Genomic DNA, 19,158 nt, shown 5'->3' with positions numbered 1-19,158 from the left:
CAATAATATCAAGTTTTCTCATCTCAGAACCACAAAGAGGGCATCCTGTTGTCAATCATTATTAATTATGTCACACAGATGGAATGCTGAGCTAGACTTTTCACTTCCTGACTCAACAGAGCAGAGAGAATTCCTGAAAGACTGGCACCAGGCTGGCTCTTCTGTGGAATCTTGGGAATAGCATGTGTGGCTGCTTGTGTGCCCTAGGTATAGCAAGCGCTCTACTGCTTATCAGAATCTAATTTCCTACTCTGTCTATTTTTATCTCCGTCCTCCAGCCTGTACATATTGACAGTAAGAGAGCTGGTTACTGCAGAATTCTGAAGCCACTGAAGTATTCCAGGTTAGAGTACAGAATAGCAAAGGCTATGTGCACAAAATTGATTCTTAGGAAAATGTTATAGAAACAACCACAAAACCCATGTGTTTTCACATCTTACAGCTCTGTATTGAGGATAGAAGCACACGCACAGTTCCTCACCATTAGAAGATAGATGAAAAACCAAGCCTAGCAGCCAGCTAACATTCATCATATAACATAAGCTGAAAGTTAATCATATTCTCCAATTTTCTACTTGCTCTGATGGTTAGGTAAATTTACTGTCTTTAACCTCACAGAATATTCTTTACCTCATATGTGTTATTAATCCTTGCCTAGTCATAAAACCATGTCATAGATTAAGTAACCATTGTCAAGTAAATATTCTATACATTTTTTAATGAATCTAATAGTTATTCCTTCGATAGGATGAGATATTTTATGAAATTAAGTTGGTACCCATTGTGGAAGCTTCATCCTTTTGGCTAGCTTTCATGGTACTGGAAGATGTTATGCACATTCTCCCAAATTCTAGTTGAAAGATTATTGGCAATTGATGGCTTCTGGGGATAAAGAGTCAACTTTCGTCAGAGATGTGGCCGCCATAAGGTTACCCGTACTCTAGTAGATGGTCCTATACCTAGGTATATACAGACAGCATTAAGTGGACTCAGCTTATTTAAAACCAACCACCAATCAACCAACCAAACAAACAAAATCAGAATACATGAAGTAAGGAAAAAAAATGTTGGGCAAGGGGAAATTAAAGTAGACATTGGTAAGAATATTTGATCATTTGAATCATAACAAAACAATGAAGGCTTATCAAGGGAGGAGACGAGTGCTTATTCTATAATTCTAGTGCAAGGATACTTAGTTGAGAAGTAAAAGACAGGACTTAGAGGGGAAGGAAAGAGGATTAAATTGGGTCAAAAATATATAATAATATTGTACTGGATAGCTTTGTGTCAACTTGACACAGCTGGAGTTATCACAGAGAAAGGAGCTTCAGTTGGGGAAATGCCTCCATGAGATCCAGCTGTAAGGCATTTTCTCAATTAGTGATCAAGGGGGGAGGTTCCCTTGTGGGTGGTACCATCTCTGGGCTGGTAGTCTTGGGTTCTATAAGAGAGTGGACTGAGCAAGCCAGGGGAAGCAAGCCAGTAAAGAACATCCCTCTATGGCTTCTGCATCAGCTCCTGCTTTCTGACCTGCTTTAGTTCCAGTCCTGCATCCTTCAGTGATCAACATCAGTATGGAAATGTAAGCCGAATAAACCCTTTCCTCCCCAACTTGCTTCTTGGTCATGACGTTTGTGCAGGAATAGAAACCCTGACTAAGACAAATATACATACATATTTAATATGCATTTATAGGTATGAAATACTCAAATAATCTAAAGATCTAAATATTTAAATAAATTTTAAAATAAAATCTTAAAAACAGCTAATGTTTTTTAAAAGGATTTATATATCTCAAGAATACTTGAATATTCTATTTAGAAACAATATTTATTAAATAAGTAGTGCCTACTTTTGTTCCATTTCCTTATATTTAGATAAGAAAATATATATGAATTATAAAACTATTCAAAGCCCAAAATGTTTTGCATCTTTCATTTATTTATTTACTGGTCTAGCAATTAATTATTTAACTAAAGATGATAAATTAATAAGAGATGATAAATTACCTCTCTCCTTCAATTTTCTCTGAAGTTCTGTATATCAATATGCAGTCAGCTATTATAAGGCATTCATTTAACCAGTTAATAATCAATGGCAAAAGTAATCTTTGCATCTGACTTTTTCTCTTATTCCTTATTGCTGTCACTCTTCCCTTGCATGAACCTTAACCTTGCATCTATACACAGACGCTGGATAAACAGTACCTCTATCTACCTGTATTCCGTGATCAGTAAAGTGGTCCTGTATGTTCTTCATGACACGCTCACTCACTACTGGTGTCATACAAAGGTAATATATGATGTCATATGGGAATTTGAGGAAAAAAATTCATTTTATTCATATATAACTGAGAAGACTCAAATTGCCAATGATCATTGAATTGAGTGAGTAATAGGAGCAAAAGCTTGGCAGGAAGTACAGCTACGGAATGAGAATTGTCCTGGTGTATAAGCAGACAGGGGATACTGAGGCATGCGTGCAGCCACACACATCCTGCAAAACCCTATCAAACAACTGCAGAACTCAAGGACCTGCATTCTTCATTGAACTATCAGCCTCATCCAAAACTCAATGCATTCACCTCTGGGAGTGAGCTGGGAAGACCCTGGGGGCTGAGCAGACAGCCGACTTGAAGCCTTTAAGGGTTAGCCTTGGCATTGGCCATCAGAGAAAGGTACAATATTACACCCTCCTTCAAGGACTTAACTGCATGATAACCATAGTCGCCACATAATCCTATAGTAAAGGCTGAACAAGTCTGTTGAGAAAAGGGCAAAAGCTCTAATGAGCTTAGGAATGAAATCCATTGATAGCATTATGATTTAAACATGGGTGGCTTCATCTGATTACACAAATTGCTTTGCTAAAAGTACATATTTTGTGAATGTATAACATGAGAAATGGATTGCCTGCTCAACATGATGGTTAAATATAAATGAGAATAGAATGTTTTATGGAATAAATATGGGCACACTGTTTTGTTACCCAGAGCTCAATTAAAATGTGTTCCTTCAATATACTTGAATGCCTCTTAAATTGTATTTTTAAAATTCCAAGCAGCTGTTTATTTATTACTACTTTTTAAAATTCATGTTTTTGGCCCAGTTATTTAAATTTCCCACTAAAGGAAAAACTGTGAACATTTAATTTAGATGTACTTGACATAAACAGAGTGCTAATTAGCGGGACCACTCCAGGGTAAATCTTCTGATTTTATGAATAAACATTATGGATTGTTCTGCCATCCCAAAAGATATTCACCTCCGCAGATACCGAGGACCAAGGGTAACTGAATCTGTGTACAACTTGAACACATTTGGAGAATACTCATTTATCTTCAGCATGTCAGTTTAGCTAAGCAGAGTAAAAAAAAAAAAGAATTTCACACCTTGTGCTACTACTGAGTCCAACCCGATAACAAGTCAAGAGGGAAGAGGTTGCTACAGTGTGTATGCTCCCTCAGTACTGAACAAACATTGAATAAAAACAATAGCAATTTACAGACATAAATATATTTTTAGAGGGAGGCATTCCCACAAAGGAATTTGTCCATATTTTCAACTTCACAAACACATGTGTGTATATAATATATACATAAATGTGTGTGTCATAAATAAATATACCATATAGGTGTATATCTCACACAAATATCCTAATTTTTATTGTGTGGTATTTAAAACATACTGTCATACTGAAAAACTAGAACAAATATATTTAGGTCACTACAGACCTAATGTAATGAATCTTCTGATGTTACGGTAGGTGATTTTCTTTTAAAGAAAACTGATTTGCTTTTATGGAATGACTTAAGAAGTCAATTGCCAAGAGTTTGACATTTTTCTCTTCCCAAACAAATTCATGAGGAATCTAATAAAGCAATGTGTAGTGGTGGCACTAGCCCTCAAGCTACTTAAGGCTTTTCCTATTGTTCCTGTTACAGATTTTTGACTCATGGGAGACTGTGCTGTCCATCAGATTGCTGGCTTTATTAGAGACTACTATTTGTGTTCACTCAATGGCGTTAGCAGAACTTCATATTTTTCAAAGCAATTTAGCACTTTCTTAATAAGTATTAAAATGGAGGTTTTATGTTGGATTCTCTACATACTACAGTCTTTATAGTGAATCAAACATATCTATGGCCACTTTTGTAGGCTCATCCACTTAGTTACTACCATGAGTTTATAGCCTTTGAAAATAACTACAAATCAATATCCATTACTGGAAAGAGGCCTCATTTAACTGCAGAGATCAAAGTAAAGGTATACTTACCATCGTCATACTGGCCCCAGCTGACTACCAAGAGAGAGGCAATGAGGATCCCATAGGGTAAACACTTCCAGACAGTAAACTGTAGGAACATCTTCTGTCAAATTTCACTCGAGGCTGATCTGAAATGACAGGAAGCAGGAAAGCACATTTGACATGTTCATTATCAGTTTTAGGAAAACAAAACTGTCAGGGCACAGAGAAGCCGTAATGACTTCATAGTTAATTACCTGCATCACACCATCAATTATTCAGTAACACTCATGGCTAACACAGACCACTTGATGCTCTCTAGCCTTCCTATGCTGTTGGAAGATAATGGCCTTAACGCTTCTCTTTCCAATATGACAACATTATAAGGAAAACAGACAAAATGATGTTAAAGATGTGTGCATGTGGGGGGGGGGGAGGAAGGGGTGGGGAGAAGGGCTAGCAATGACTTCAGCAGCTGAGCACTTCCATAGCATGGTCAGTGACCTGGGTTCCAACTCTAGGACTGAAAGAATTTAAGGAATAAAAATGAATTCAAAATTAAAGAATCAGCAAGATGATACTGCTGTGATATTCATTAAGAAAAGCAACATCTTATCCAAAGTCAGAAAGAAGTTGGCTTCCCTTGTGGATGCTGAGTCTGCCCACGTGACTTCACTTTCCCTTGGTTAACTCTGACTTTGTTGCTCTTCAGGATGATACTGTTTTATTTTACTTCACTTAAAAGCTTTCAAGATGAGAATGACCTTACAGGTCATCATTTTAAAATCATCCCAGCCACCAGTCTTGTTATGATTCCAGAAATAATCCACTTCAATATGAGACCTTGAACGAGCTTATTACAGGATCTCTTATACTTCAGAAAACATTACACTAAAAGCACGCATACTGGACAGAGAAGATAGACTACTGTCAGCCTGGACGAAGAGGAGCTCAGGAGAAAACCTGGTTGTTTCTGAATAAAGAAAATGCAGAATCTCTACCCTTGTATTATTCTTTGTTCAATTTCCATTTGTTTTAATTCCAATTTTAATCTACAATGCCTTCAATGTGTTCAGCATCCAGCAACCTATAAGGAGGCTACAACCCACCCTGTAAACCCATTACCCTACATATGGAGAAAATCTGACTCTCTATAGCCACGTAGTAAGCATGTTCTTTTTAAAGGAGGTCTATGACTCAAGAACTAGAGGATACCATTATAGCTACTGCCACACTGTGCCAACTAATGGATCCACCATGACATGCGCTGAAACCGATCAGATGATTTAGACAGAGACTACTTTATCACTCACTTTGAGATTTTTGAACTGCAGAAAACAAACTTATAAAGGTAAAAATCCCTGTATGTTTATAAGGGAGTAGAGAATATTTTAAACATTACCTTCAAAGCAGGACTGTGTCTCTAGCCAACACGCGCCAGATCAACTACGTACAACTCTTCCCAGTTGATCACTTTCTAGATATTACTATGCTTGAGAACTCCAAAGTGTGCCCAGAGTTTAAAAGGCATACAGTGAGCTATGAATAACTTCAATCTATTCTTTATTAAGGAGGTAATTTAATTAGCATGCTCAACCCTCTGGTGTAGTTAATAGTTACTTTGGCAGTCACATTTAAACCCTGTCAAAATACTGGGGATAGAAGCTGTCACAATTATGTTTTCAATCTCACAGATAAGAGAGGAAGCTTCATGCTTGGTGTTTGATCTTTTCCTGTGGGTTAAAATGCCTTAACATAATTGTTCTCTAGAGAACACATCAATTTTGGATTTTATATCAATTGTGTTTCCCTAAAGAATTATTTTTTAAAAAAGGATTTGTATTGATCTATCATTTCATATTCTCAAAATCTGTTCACCAAGCAAGAACTTACAAAGGGGGCACTGGGTACCTCTTGGTTTTCTATCAGGTAGACAATATCAATGATGAAAAATGCCATAATTTTTCAATTCTCATGATGGAACTTATTAGCCAAATGAATATAGAACTCCACAGACATAATTACTATAGATGACATTTAAAAGGTCATAAGTGACATGGAATGAAAGAGCCAACATTGTCAAAAAATTACAGTATCACATTACCCTTAGCTACCTGCTAACAGATGAAATTAGGCTGCACCAAGCATTGATATATAAAGTAGAAAATTCCACAAGAGCAAAAGCTTTCTAACAGCCCTGTCTGCAAGCTCTCTGAAAGGTGTCTACAGTTTAAGTGTAGTCTGTTCATGTCTTATGGCAAGCAAAACAGTCTCTTCATTTGTTACTTTTGAGTACAAACCAAAGCCATGACCTCCAGCCTTTAAACCAGGCTGTCTTCAAGGGTACAGGTGGTAGGATGGATAATAGAAGCAGAGCTAGATACGTAAGCAGCATCCTACAAAGACACTTTTGAAAATATTGACTGTTCTTTAAATCATTGCTCCTCATCACTATGAAATGGACCAATGGTTTTCTTGAGACGACGAATCTGGAGTGTGCTGTCACTATGCTGAGATGCTGTCCCACATGTACTCTCAAGAGGAAAACATAGAAGCTCCACAATGTAGTGGGAAATCTACCTTCAGTGGTTGGCCAGTCAAATGCCCAGGACTTCTGATGTTTGACCCAGTCTATAAAGAATAATATAAAAAGACCATGTTGCTATTCTCTATTCCTAGTGAGAAATGCCTGAGACCCACCTTGAAGAGGAAGTCAAAGCTCCTGTCATTGCCACCTCACTTACCAACATGAAAACAGGAGGCATTCCACTGTGCCTATATTTCACCACTCACCATATGAATTTCCTAAACTGACTCAAGAGTCCTTTACTTGTTCCATTGGGAAATAATAGGAGTGTCTTCATGATTGCAGGAAATTATGTCTAGTCTTAAGTACGACAGGGTGGGTCATCCCTTTCTCGCTAACATTTAACATTCAGGAAATAAGGTTGCATGCAACCCTTTTTTCTAGATTACCTTACTTTCCTCCGTTCTCATATATTTATATATAAATTTACACTCTATACTGGTGATGTAGAAACATTCTCATAATTTCATGCATTAATAAATGTTTTAACATATTCAAATATAGTATAACTATTTTATGCACTTTATATAAAATGCATTTAAATGATCATAGTTTACTTACATTTATTATTATATATGCTGATGTTATCTTATTTTTTTCATGTTTATTTAAACTCAAGGAAAGAAGCTATCATGTCTCAGCTAATGTTGTGATGTAAGAGTGGGAAATAGCCTAGTTTTTCACTGGATACAAGGATGAGCATTCCCTAGTGTTCACTGGCTGAAGATTATGAATAGAGATATTAGGTGTGACCTTAGAGTAGACCCTAGTGTGGGGACTAACGTTATGAGTACATACACTCAGGATAAAGGAGCTGTCTTGAAAATGAGTTATTAAGCCAAGATTGATTTGATAGTTTTACTTGGAAAAGTTATCCAAACTAAGATACACAAATTGAAGATAAATATAATGAGTCTTCTCTTAGGACTCCTCAGTTAACAAAAACCAAAATGCAATTTTATCTAAAGTCGGAAAACGTAACAGTGTCCTGGCCTGTTTAGTATGAACTGTCTAGCTCAAAATTCCCATGTTTTGTACCGAAGTCATATATGTGCAAGGTTTGTTTGTGTGGTTGTTTTTCATATGTGGCAACATAGTGGCATCTGTGGTGTTAAAATACAAGTCCAGGCAAAACAATCTTCTGTTGTAATTAATATAAATTAATAATAGGTTAAAACCAAACAGTACCCTTAATAACAGTCAACTGTGTATCTATTGCAGTGCTGGTATTATGTGAAAATTCTAGAAACATTGTAACACTGAGAAAGACGAATTGGTTATGAATGTGGAACTGAATAACTCTCCACATGGAGTTTCTAGGTGCCTTCTCAGATACACCACCAAAGAGTCAAATCCTTCATTATGTCCTGCCATACAGCAATAAAATATTGGGGCTTCTAACTAATTAACAGGAAAATGTAATGATAATGAGTTCCATTTTTTTTCTTCAAAAAAATGTTAGCTTTGTTTATTTTACATGTATGTGTGTTTCACCTGTATTTAAATGTGTGCATCATACACTTGGTGCTCACAGATCTTAAGAAGTCATTGGATCTCCTGGAACTGGAGTTATGGATGATTATGAACCATCATGTTAGTTCAAGAACTGAACCCCAATTCTGTATAATATCAATAAATATCCCATACTGACGAGCAATCTCTCTAGCCCCAGTGTTGCCACTTTCTTGACTCACTTAATTTATATAAGTTAATGTCTGGAAATTGGAAAATATCAGGAGAAAAATGGGGAGGAAATGATGGAAGAAAAAGGGAAGGCAGACACAAGGAGTCCGAAGGAATTGGGGAAAGAGGGAGAGATGGAAAGACAGAAATAGAGGTAGACTGAGAACAAGAGAGAAAAAGAGAACAGTAGATAGATAGGTGATAGATAGATAGAAGACAATAGATAGAACATAGATAGATCATAAATAGATAGGTAGACAGAAAGACAGATCATAGATAGACAATAGATAGATAGATAGATAGATAGATCGATCATTGCAATGGTTTATATATGCTTGGCTGAGGGAATGGCACTATTAGAAGGTGCAGCTCTGTTCGAGCAGGTATGGTCTTTTGGAGTATGTGTGTCACTATGGTGTGGGATTTAAGACCCTCATCCTAGCTGTGTGGAAGCATGTATTCTGCTAGCAGCCTTCAGATGAAGATGTACGACTCTCAGCTCCTGCAACATGCCCGCCTGGATGCTACCATTTCCTGTCTTGGTGCTAATGAACTGAACCTCTGAACCTGTAAGCCAGTTCCAATTAAATGTTGTCCTTATAAGAGTTGCCTTGGTCATGGTGTCTGTTCACAGCAGTAAAACCCTAACTAAGACAATCATAAATAGATGATAGAGGATAGATAGGAAGATAGATCATATATGGATACATAGATGATAGATAGATAGATAGATAGATAGATAGATAGATGATAAATAGATAGATAGATGACAGAGGATAGATGGATAGATAGACGATAGATAGATGATAGATAGATAGATAGATAGATAGATAGATAGATAGATAGATAGATAGATAGATGACAGAGGATAGATGGACGGAGAGGGGGAAGGGAGGGAGCAAGGAAGGGAGGGAGGGAGGGAGGGAGGGAGGGAGGGAGGGAGAGAGAGAAGAGAGAGATTGATTGATTTTCCTGTGTTCTTGAAGGTAAAGAGAGTTAGCAGCAGTTTGAGTGGCTTCTTGGATTTTCAAATATTATTCCCTCTTAGGAACCCTCAGATACACAAACAAAAGCAAATGGATCTTTCAAACACCTACATGAGCCCTATGGCATAATCCTTCCTGCAAATCAGAGCAGTGGGCATTTTGAGTGTATCTATGCTGGGCACTGAAACCGTGTCTTCCCTCTGCCATGTGGGAACCTACCAATTTACAATGATTTGTAGACAGAAATAAAAACTAAATGTGAAAGAAGTGAACATGCCAAATATATACACTTCTTGTCACTTGGCATTAAAGCTATAGCCAGTCAATCAGTGTTTCATTACCTACATTGTCATCAATGACAGTAGAAAACACTAATTGAAATAATGATTTGAATAATGCTATGTATATAATATAAACATGTAATAAAGACTGAGAGATAGAAAATGTAATTGAAAGACTTGATTTACAAATGTCTAAATATATGCTTTGTAAAAGTTATTTATTTAACTGTTGTGAATTCTGATTAGTTCTGTACCACATTTTTAAAATTGGGTTAAATTATGGTTCAACTTTCACTGTTTCTAGAAATTTTTAGGCAAAGTCCTTAATATAATGGACTCAAGTGACTTATTATAACTTTAAAATTTCGATTTTTTGTCCAGAACTAAATACACCTTTTTGGTGATAAAAATCAGTAAAGATCAATTTTGTAAGTAAATACTAAAATTAAGTTTTATTAACTTTTAAAAACAAACTTTACATTTGTTTTTCTTCAATTAGTACTTCTTTATTTTTAACGTCTTTGCTAAGATGTATTTAGACTTTATGCTCTGAGATGCATGGGAAAATATCTCAAATATAGTAACTCAAATAATAGTCTCATTGATAAAGGAGCAGATAAAGGTAGCCTTTAGACAAAACATTAAAATCTTTGTTTTGATAAAATTACTTTAAACGTTATCTTAAAACTATGCTAAAGGAAATGATCAATTTTTCTTTAATGGTAGAAGGATACATCATTTGTCTTAGGAAAATAAATTTTTGTATAAAAATAATACAAGCCCTTCAGTTATCCTACAAATTCACCAAGGATGCTGTGATCGCGATTGAAAAGACAAGATCTTAACGCAACACCACATTTTACTTGAAAACACAAAATTTTTTGGTAAGAATAAACTACTTTCGAGTTAAAAGAGAATCCCAGTCCATTTATATATTCAAAATACATTAAATCTATATCAGATGCTATGGCTTCAAGACACAAGAGACATTACACTTAAAGTATGTCCACTATTTGTGATTATAGAGTAAAATTTAGATAACTAAAACAAAATGATCAGTTATAAGAATAAAAACAAGCCAGGTGGTAATGCCACAAGCCTTTAATCTCAGCAGTTGGGAGGCAGAGGCAGATGGATCTCCGAATTTGTGGCCAGCCTGGTCTACAAAGTGAGCTGGAGGACAGCCATGTCTATACAGAGAAACCTTGTCTCAAAAATATTAATTAAATAAAAACAAGAGAGGAAGAAAAACATAGGTAAACATTCCTCAGTATGAGTTTGGATGTGATGCTAATTTATAAAGAACTGTCAAAGCCATTCCACTTCATTGACAGATAAATCATAACACACACTCACACACACACACACACACACACACACACACACACACACAGAGGAATACATATATACAGGCAAACTTTAGTCTTCTACTGAAGATCCTTGAATCTTATTTTACCAGTAGATATTCACTGAACGACACTGTAAAGTCAAATATAACACATTTATGCAATGACTTATTGTTTCCATAACCTGAAACAAATTTTCTTTGAAGGTACATCTGTCTTTCTGCCTCTGTCTCTCTCTTTCTCTGTATTATTTAAAATAATCAATTATTTCTGGACCATTTTGTAATAAGCTAATGAGTCAGTCCTGAGTAAAACTGCCCCAGAAATGCTCATAACCTAGTGTTTGAGCAAACACTATGATATTGCAAACTTATAAATATAGACACCATAAAATTTTGCATCAAAATATGCAATTGTTACAAAAACATTCAATATATCCTTATATTCATTATGAAAAGTATAGTGTGGAACACAACTGGAAAACAGTTATTAAATACTAACTCTTTAGGTCTCATGTATGACATATTTTAAAGGGCTATTTATTTTCAGCATCAATGAAATATATCATTTCCTCTTCATGTCACTATACACATATTTGTAAGCCCTTTCTAATCAAATATTATTTGTATCTTAAAGTTCTTTCTTTAGAAAACTCTTGAAGATACATTAACATAGGCTAGAATATACAAATATTAATTTAATATGCTTTTAAATGGTGAGGATATTGGCAATTGACAGAAAGTTCTTTTCATTCAGAATAAATTTTCTGAAAATAGAACACAAGAAAATCAGAAAAACACAATGGAAGTTTAAATTGCAGTCTTTTCCCAATTAATTAGTTCTTCTCACCTGCAGAAAGTAGTGCCTTCCCTATAGGATCACTGCTGAAGTTCAGAGATTCAAGATTTAATTACCACTCCTAAACTATGCTGCCTAGTTTCCAAAACTATGAAAAAAAAATCCACATTTTTTTTCATGATTCAGCAAGTTATTTCTCTTAGGAATAAATCATTAAAGAGTATTAACTTCATGCAAATTAATGGCTAGAGACTTCCCTATCGACTTTCTGAGACGGATGGTTAGATCAGAGCCAGCCATTCTTTGTGGATGTATGGAGCTACTGAGCAGACTTAAGATGTGGGCATCATTACTCTGAGACCCTTGGGAAAGATGAATCAGATATTAGGAATGATTTTGGAGCAGGGGTTTTAATGAGGATGATGAGCTGCTGAAGGGGAGAATGGCAACAGCAGCACACTGCAACCTCTTGCCTTCCTCTTATGCATCTCCAAAATAAATTCTGTTGCTACCCTGTAAACTGAAGATGTGAACCAGAGAATTCAGAAGCAATTATGAAGGCAGCATGTATTGGGTTTCATTTATATTTTTTGAGTTTTTTTCCATTTTCACATGTCAATGCAGTGTTGTGAATTCATGTATACACACACATATATACACACACACATATATATATACATATATATACACTTATGTACAAACATAAATATAAATATATATATATATGCACAGAGACACATACATACACACACACATATATACTCATATATATATATATATATATATATATATATATATATATATGTACACACACAAATATATATACACATATACACACACATACATGTGTGCAGGCACACTTGTACATGTGTGTCCATGCATGTGGAAGTTCAAAGTTTATATGACCATCATCCACAATGACTATTTCCCTTTACTCACTAAGTCTAGACATGGTGCTCTATGCGAATCTCTGGTGTCCACTGTCCAAGGCAAGAATTATAGGCAGCCCACCATTATTTCCTCAGGCATTTGCATGGATCTCGAGGGGATCCAAACTCTGGTCCCCATGCATCTCTAGCAAGCACTTTAACTGATGGGCTACAACAGCCCCCATAGTTCTATGTATTCCTCACTGCACCTGGCTCAGAGGTCACATGTGTGACTGGAAGTTTAGGAACATGTTGCACCTGAAAGAATCTAAGAACGAAGGAATATGTGAACTCTGCTGAATTTCAACTGATATTACCTTTGTTCTTGGATGTCTAATACATGGCTTTTATTTTATTGTGCATTAAAAAATAAAATCAGTGTTCATTACATGATAACTAATTCTAATAGTTGCAAATGGATTATTTTTAGTCCTCTTTTCATTATACTAGATTAGTATGAATATGCAACATGTGCAAACATCTTTCAAAGACCATGCCCATCCTTTGGCTTCTTCCTTAGTCATAACAGACTATGTTGGCCATAGAGCTGTTTGTGTTCAGATCCTCTGCCAGTTTGAAACCTCTCTTCTTACAGCCTGCCAGGTAACAGCCAGACAGTTTGATATCAGCTCTCTCTATATTCAGAAGCCAAGTGTCATTACCATTTTGTTCCATAAATGCTATTTTCATAAACACTGTGAGAACTTGTAACAGGTTTTAGGTTATTTTGTCTGGGAAAAACTGTATGTCTGTAAGATATGCACCATCTGAATGACAGACAACATGATGAAAACTCAGGATGGGGCAGGTAGAAGTTCTATGTCTGTAATGTGCAGACTATCTGTATAGACAACATAAGAACCTAGGATAAAATAGTTGGAAATTTCAGTGATACTGTTAGCCATTACATTCTCAAAAACAAGAAAATCAACAAAGAAACAAACAAACAACAAAATAGTTGTTACAACTTCTACAAACTTACTAGGAAGAATATAAATATTATGCAATATACAAATATTCAGAAGTTCCTTATGAGAACCAAAAATCTCAATATAAAGTAAGAACACACTTCAGGCAGTCCTTAACATTCTGGTAGTCACTTTTGCCATGAGTGTAAATATGTGCTCTAAAGTTTGCAACCCTGTGAGCATGTCTAAACATGCTATCAAGTCTCCAGGTTCCTCTGCCAATGATGTGTGTTTGTCCATAACTTTTCTCTGCTTTTGCGGCTTCAAGAGGATTGATTCAAGACAATCTTTTAAGCCAGCTTTTGGTAATAGTTGCTTTTTTTTTTTTTTTTTTTTTTGAACAACACTGTGATTGACATAATCTCCCATGAGAAACCTTATGCACTAAAAGTATACACCTCACTCTTACCGACACAAATAAGAAGCGGATGGTTACACTGCATTTCATTCATGTGGGTGTTTCCTGATTTTTCAATAAGCCTAATTATAAAGAAGCTTTTCCAGGTGAGTATCATGGTTGTCATAGACACGTCGAAGGTTCTTCTGTCTGTGATCATAACATGTGTTGTGTGAGAGTTGGAGAAAGTACAGCTTTTTAAAGGTAAGTATATGTAAATATGGAAGGAAGAAATACCAATATATATAGAATAACAAACCCTGATGACATCGAAGCTTTTTCATATTCCTTGTACCATTTTTTGTTATTTTGAAATGATCTACTCTAAAATGAAACCTGTAAAATGGTGGGAATTTCTAATATGTTATTGGTATAAACTCAGAAGTTTTCTCTAGACTTTAGTGCATTAAAGAGAAAAAAGTGTATTTAATGATATTGAAAGGGGCTTTATACAAAAGTGGACAAGCAAAACAGCTGGCAAATGGACTAAGCTCCACGAGGCATTGCTAATTAAAGTGGGAAATATTGTTGGCAGAGATTAGCCTCTAAAAATCGCTTCCACAGAATCACATGAGAAGCAGACTAATTTTAATCCCCCGAGCTAAGGCTAAAATTGTATCACACACTGTCTTCCACTCGCCAAGTAATACAGGCCCGGTGAACGCCATCCAACTGTCATATTAAGCCACTTTAAGTGTGGCTCATGTCTGTAATTTTCTTGTAATCTCATTCTGAGTAGAGTGCTCAGTAAGCTACAGTAATTAGAATGGAGTAAGCATCTGGCAATAGCAATTGGTTTATGGAAAAATACAAACAAACAAGAATAACTAATAAGAAAGAGAATGAAAACAGACTGATAAGCAAAGTTTTCATTACACTCTTGAAAAGAAGTCAAACACTGCTGCAAACTAAAATTACGTCTCATTGGCTATTTTCAAAATATTATTTCGCTACAATGTTACAGTTAAGGAAGCAATTGCTTTCTATTATGGTGACCTTGTGAATGTTGGGAACAGCTTTGATTCTGTTATAGATGAAGAGTATCTTTCTAACACATCTCTAGGTCTGAGTCCATGCTCTATTGGAACATGTACACAGTGCCAAGATACATTTAATGAAAGATGAATAAAGGAATAGTCATTAGAGCATCTTTATAGTGTTTGCCTGGTTTTGAAAAGACTTAGCTTTTTATTTGTTTGTTCCATTGAAGAATACTGATGATGAGTTATGTATTTCTCTGGGAATGAAGCAGGGTGGGGAATGTTCTATGAGGTAAATGAGAATGAAGGGAATCCCCTGTGAAAACAGACATGGTCAGACAGTAGCACTTCAGGGTGGTAGATGAAGAAGCCTGGCCTTCATTGAGGGCATTTTTCCTTTAGCCAATAACAGTTTACAGTTTCTGAAAGCAAATCTAAGGGGTATCCTTAAATACCTATGTTTTGATATATTTGTCCATATCTCATGTACATGATATTAAATATCATAATTAAGTACTTTTTAGATACCATCTTCCTTTGCTAGCATATATTAGACCTTCATTATATTTATATTTTTGTGAGAAGAGACAAAACTACAAACATGAAGTTATTAATATTAACTCTTCTTATTCTGAGGAGGATATGATGCTTAAGGTGGACTGGAGTCAAGAGAGGGTTCTTGCATTATATATTTGTTCAGGGAATGCTGAGAAAATATCATTTGACCTGGAACATGAATAAGCTATGGGTGTTGTGAAGTCTCTGGGTTAGGAGGATACAAGCTGTGACTGAGACATGACGTTAGTACAGCTGGGTATGAGGGGGAAACCAGCCACTAGACTGGGAGCCCCTGGCTCAGGAGGTAGGAGAAGGAAGCTGAAGGTGTTTCTAGAGTTGGTGTTGCTCAGAGATAAGCAGGTTTCGAACTTTCACTTGGGATATTGAAGACTTAAAGCGCTATTAAACCCCTGAAATGCAGATGCTCACAGAAAGACTGTACTGAGTTGAGAACTGAGGTGGGGCTATGAATATTGTCATCCAGGAAATAAATACTGAGCTGATAGAACTTACTCAGTGAGTTGTAGTAGGTTTTGCCTAATGCTGATATGCTGATTGTATTCTAATGTTAATTTGTGTTCCTAAAACTGCTTACTTGAATAGCAGGGACTGCATATAGATTCTGGGAACCTGACCATCCCCTCCCCTAGATGGTTCTGATTGGTAAATACAAATGCCAACAACTAATAGCTGGGAAGGTCAGACAGAGGAAGGATTTTGGCATTTCCTAGACTTGGGATCTAGAGAGAGGAGAAGGAGAGGGGAGATCTGCCATGCTGGGAGACTGGGGAAAAGAGGAGAAACACCATGCCTGAGAGGACTACAGGACAGAGAGGCGTGGCAGCCATGTGTAAGAACCTGGAGAGAGCAGCCCATTTGGGCAGCCATCTAGGTCCAGAGTGGCCAAGATAGTTTAGTAAGTAATAACTCGGGATTATTGGTGTGAGGTGGATTAAGGAGGCTTCAGAGAGGTGAGTGAGTCATACCCAGTAGGTTTCCACATGCTTATCAACTTTCTTCAATTTATTAAATATTGATAATGAACAAGGCTGCACATTCCCAAATCCCAAACAATATTATTTGCACAGCTCTGTCAAGCTCAGAGCAGATAGCCATGCAGATCTTACCCTTGCCTCTAAAGTGTTTCTCATCTGGAAGGAGGTTATGACTTGGGTGCACTGTCAAATGATGTAAACAATTATTGAGATGGAAGCAGCGGATTAGGCCAAAAGTGCAGAACAGATAGCAGTGGAGGTCATTCTGGAGAATGAGTGGCAGGGTCTGAGAAAGACAACTGTTGTGGCCAGGTCATAGGCAAAGCAAGGTCGCAGAGGCACAATGGAAATACTTGACCAGGAAATAGCCCTACTTTACTGTGACTTCAACATGCTCAGCGAAGTGTCAAGATTGGAGGAGAGAAGGTTAAACCAGTTTTTGACATCTACATCTTAAGCTATGGGGAATCTCTAAACCACTCATTATAATAATAACCTCTGACATATCAAGTAAACCTCTTCATTTCTGTTAACAGTATTAATGTTTAAAATCTCTTATGGACCATGTTTTGTTCAGTGTCTCAGTTTCCCTATGAATGTCAATATCACAAATGCTACCCTCATTGAATTTGCATAAAATTACAGATGAAGGTCCATGAGAAAAATGCCAGGTTCTTTATTCAGACTACTATTCAGCGCTGGAGGACATCCCTCTAAAGAGGACATGTAGAGGGTCCTATGGGAGGGAAGAGATAGTTCCATGGAAGGTGTGGTATGGACAATGGAGGTGACAGACGGGCCGTAGGAGGTAGAGGATACTTCAATGGAAGGTGGAGATGTTCCTATAAGAGGGGGCAGATGGACCCATGGGAGGTGGCATATGGGCATATTGTGGTGATAGATGGTTCCTTTAGGAGATGAAAGATGATTCCACAGGAGGTGTCAGAAGGCCCGTGGCTTAATGAGGGGTGGTAGAAGCAATCATGGGAGGTGACAGGAGATTCCATGGAGGTGGCAGATATTGCCTTCCTGTGGGAGGTGGTAGATATCACCATGGGATAGGACAGATGGTCACATGGCAGGTAGAAGAGAAGCCCAATGGGAAGTGGCTGATTATCCCATGGGAAGTGACAGATAGGCCCATAGACAGTGACAGATGCTCCCTTGGAAGGTGACAGATGGTTCCATGAGGTGTGATAAATGTGCCTATCGGAGGTGACAGATGATCCATGGGATGGGACAGGTGTTCTCATGGGAGATGACAGATGAGTCTCTTGAGATGGGACAAGTGGTCCCATGGGAATTGACAGATGGGTCCCTTGAGTTAGGACAGGTGATCCCATGGGAGATTGTAGATGGGTCCCTTGAGATAGGACAGGTGATCCCATGGGAGGTGGCAGATGGGTCCATGAAATGGAACAGGTGGCCCCATGGAAAGGGACAGATGGTCCCATGGAAAGTGATGACAGACAGTACCATGGGAGATGACAAATAGTCCCACAGGAGGTAGCAAAGGGCCCCATGGGAAGTTGTATAGGAACATGGAAGGTGGCAGACAGTATCAAAGGAGAAGATATTTCTACAAGAGATGGCAGATGGTCTGATTGGAGGTGTAAGATAGTCCCATGCAAAGTGGCAGATGGTCTCACAAGAGGTTGCAGATGATGTTATCAGATATGGCAGATGGTTCCATGGGAGATGACAGACATTCCCAAGGGCAGGGGAATATAGACATAGGAGGTTGCAGCTGTCATGGTGAAAACAAGAGTTTAAAACATAGTGAAAGTGAATAACCAATAATTATAAAAATATGCCTTACTATCGATATTAGTCATGAAATAGTCCTTATGTAATGTTTCAGTTGTTAAGAACCAGAAAACTTATGTGTGCCAGATAGACTAGCAGTCACTTTGAGGCCTAGCTTTGTAGCTGTGGCTCTTCAGAATCCCGCATTTCTATTTTCTTTTACTTTGTGTTTAAGAGTAACCTGTTCGAGTGGATGGCAGGAGGGAAGGAGGAGGAAAGAGAAGGCAAAAAGCAAAAGAGAAAGAGGGAAGAAGTCAAGAAGAGAACACAGGGGAAAGAGTACAGTGGTGACTGGAAGACCTCTGTCAAACTTAGAAGTCTTAAATTCTAATACTGTAGTGTATGTATGTTACTTAATTTATCATCCCACACTTAATTTATCTTCACACAAATATAACATCTACATGTCTTAGACTCCTACTATTTCTCAGGGCTATCCAAAATTATAATCACAGAAATTTTGAAAGCATACCTAAAAGAACTGTAAAGAATATGCCCCAGTACAGGGGGATGCCAGGGTCAGGAAGCAGGAGTGGGTGGGTTGGGAAGCAGGGTTGGGGAGGGTATAGGGGACTTTCAGGATAGCATTTGAAATGTAA

At 37.1% G+C, this 19,158-nt stretch overlaps 1 protein-coding gene across 4 annotated transcripts in view; it reads right to left on the bottom strand.

The window, feature by feature from the left end:
• The window catches only part of Pcdh15 (protocadherin related 15), a 1,443,732-nt gene that overhangs the window by 656,286 nt on the left and 768,288 nt on the right, over nt 1-19,158 (bottom strand). For all 4 annotated transcript variants that reach the window (XM_029542087.1, XM_021204350.1, XM_021204353.1 and 1 more), the window contains one exon: nt 4,276-4,394. In XM_029542087.1, the coding sequence (XP_029397947.1) occupies nt 4,276-4,366 (91 nt within the window). In that variant the 5' untranslated portion in view covers nt 4,367-4,394. The remainder of the gene's footprint in view (nt 1-4,275; nt 4,395-19,158) is intronic.

The sequence above is a fragment of the Mus pahari genome, chromosome 9, assembly GCF_900095145.1.
Source record: "Mus pahari chromosome 9, PAHARI_EIJ_v1.1, whole genome shotgun sequence".
NCBI lineage: Eukaryota > Metazoa > Chordata > Mammalia > Rodentia > Muridae > Mus > Mus pahari.
This window is presented reverse-complemented; position numbering and strand designations above follow the sequence as displayed.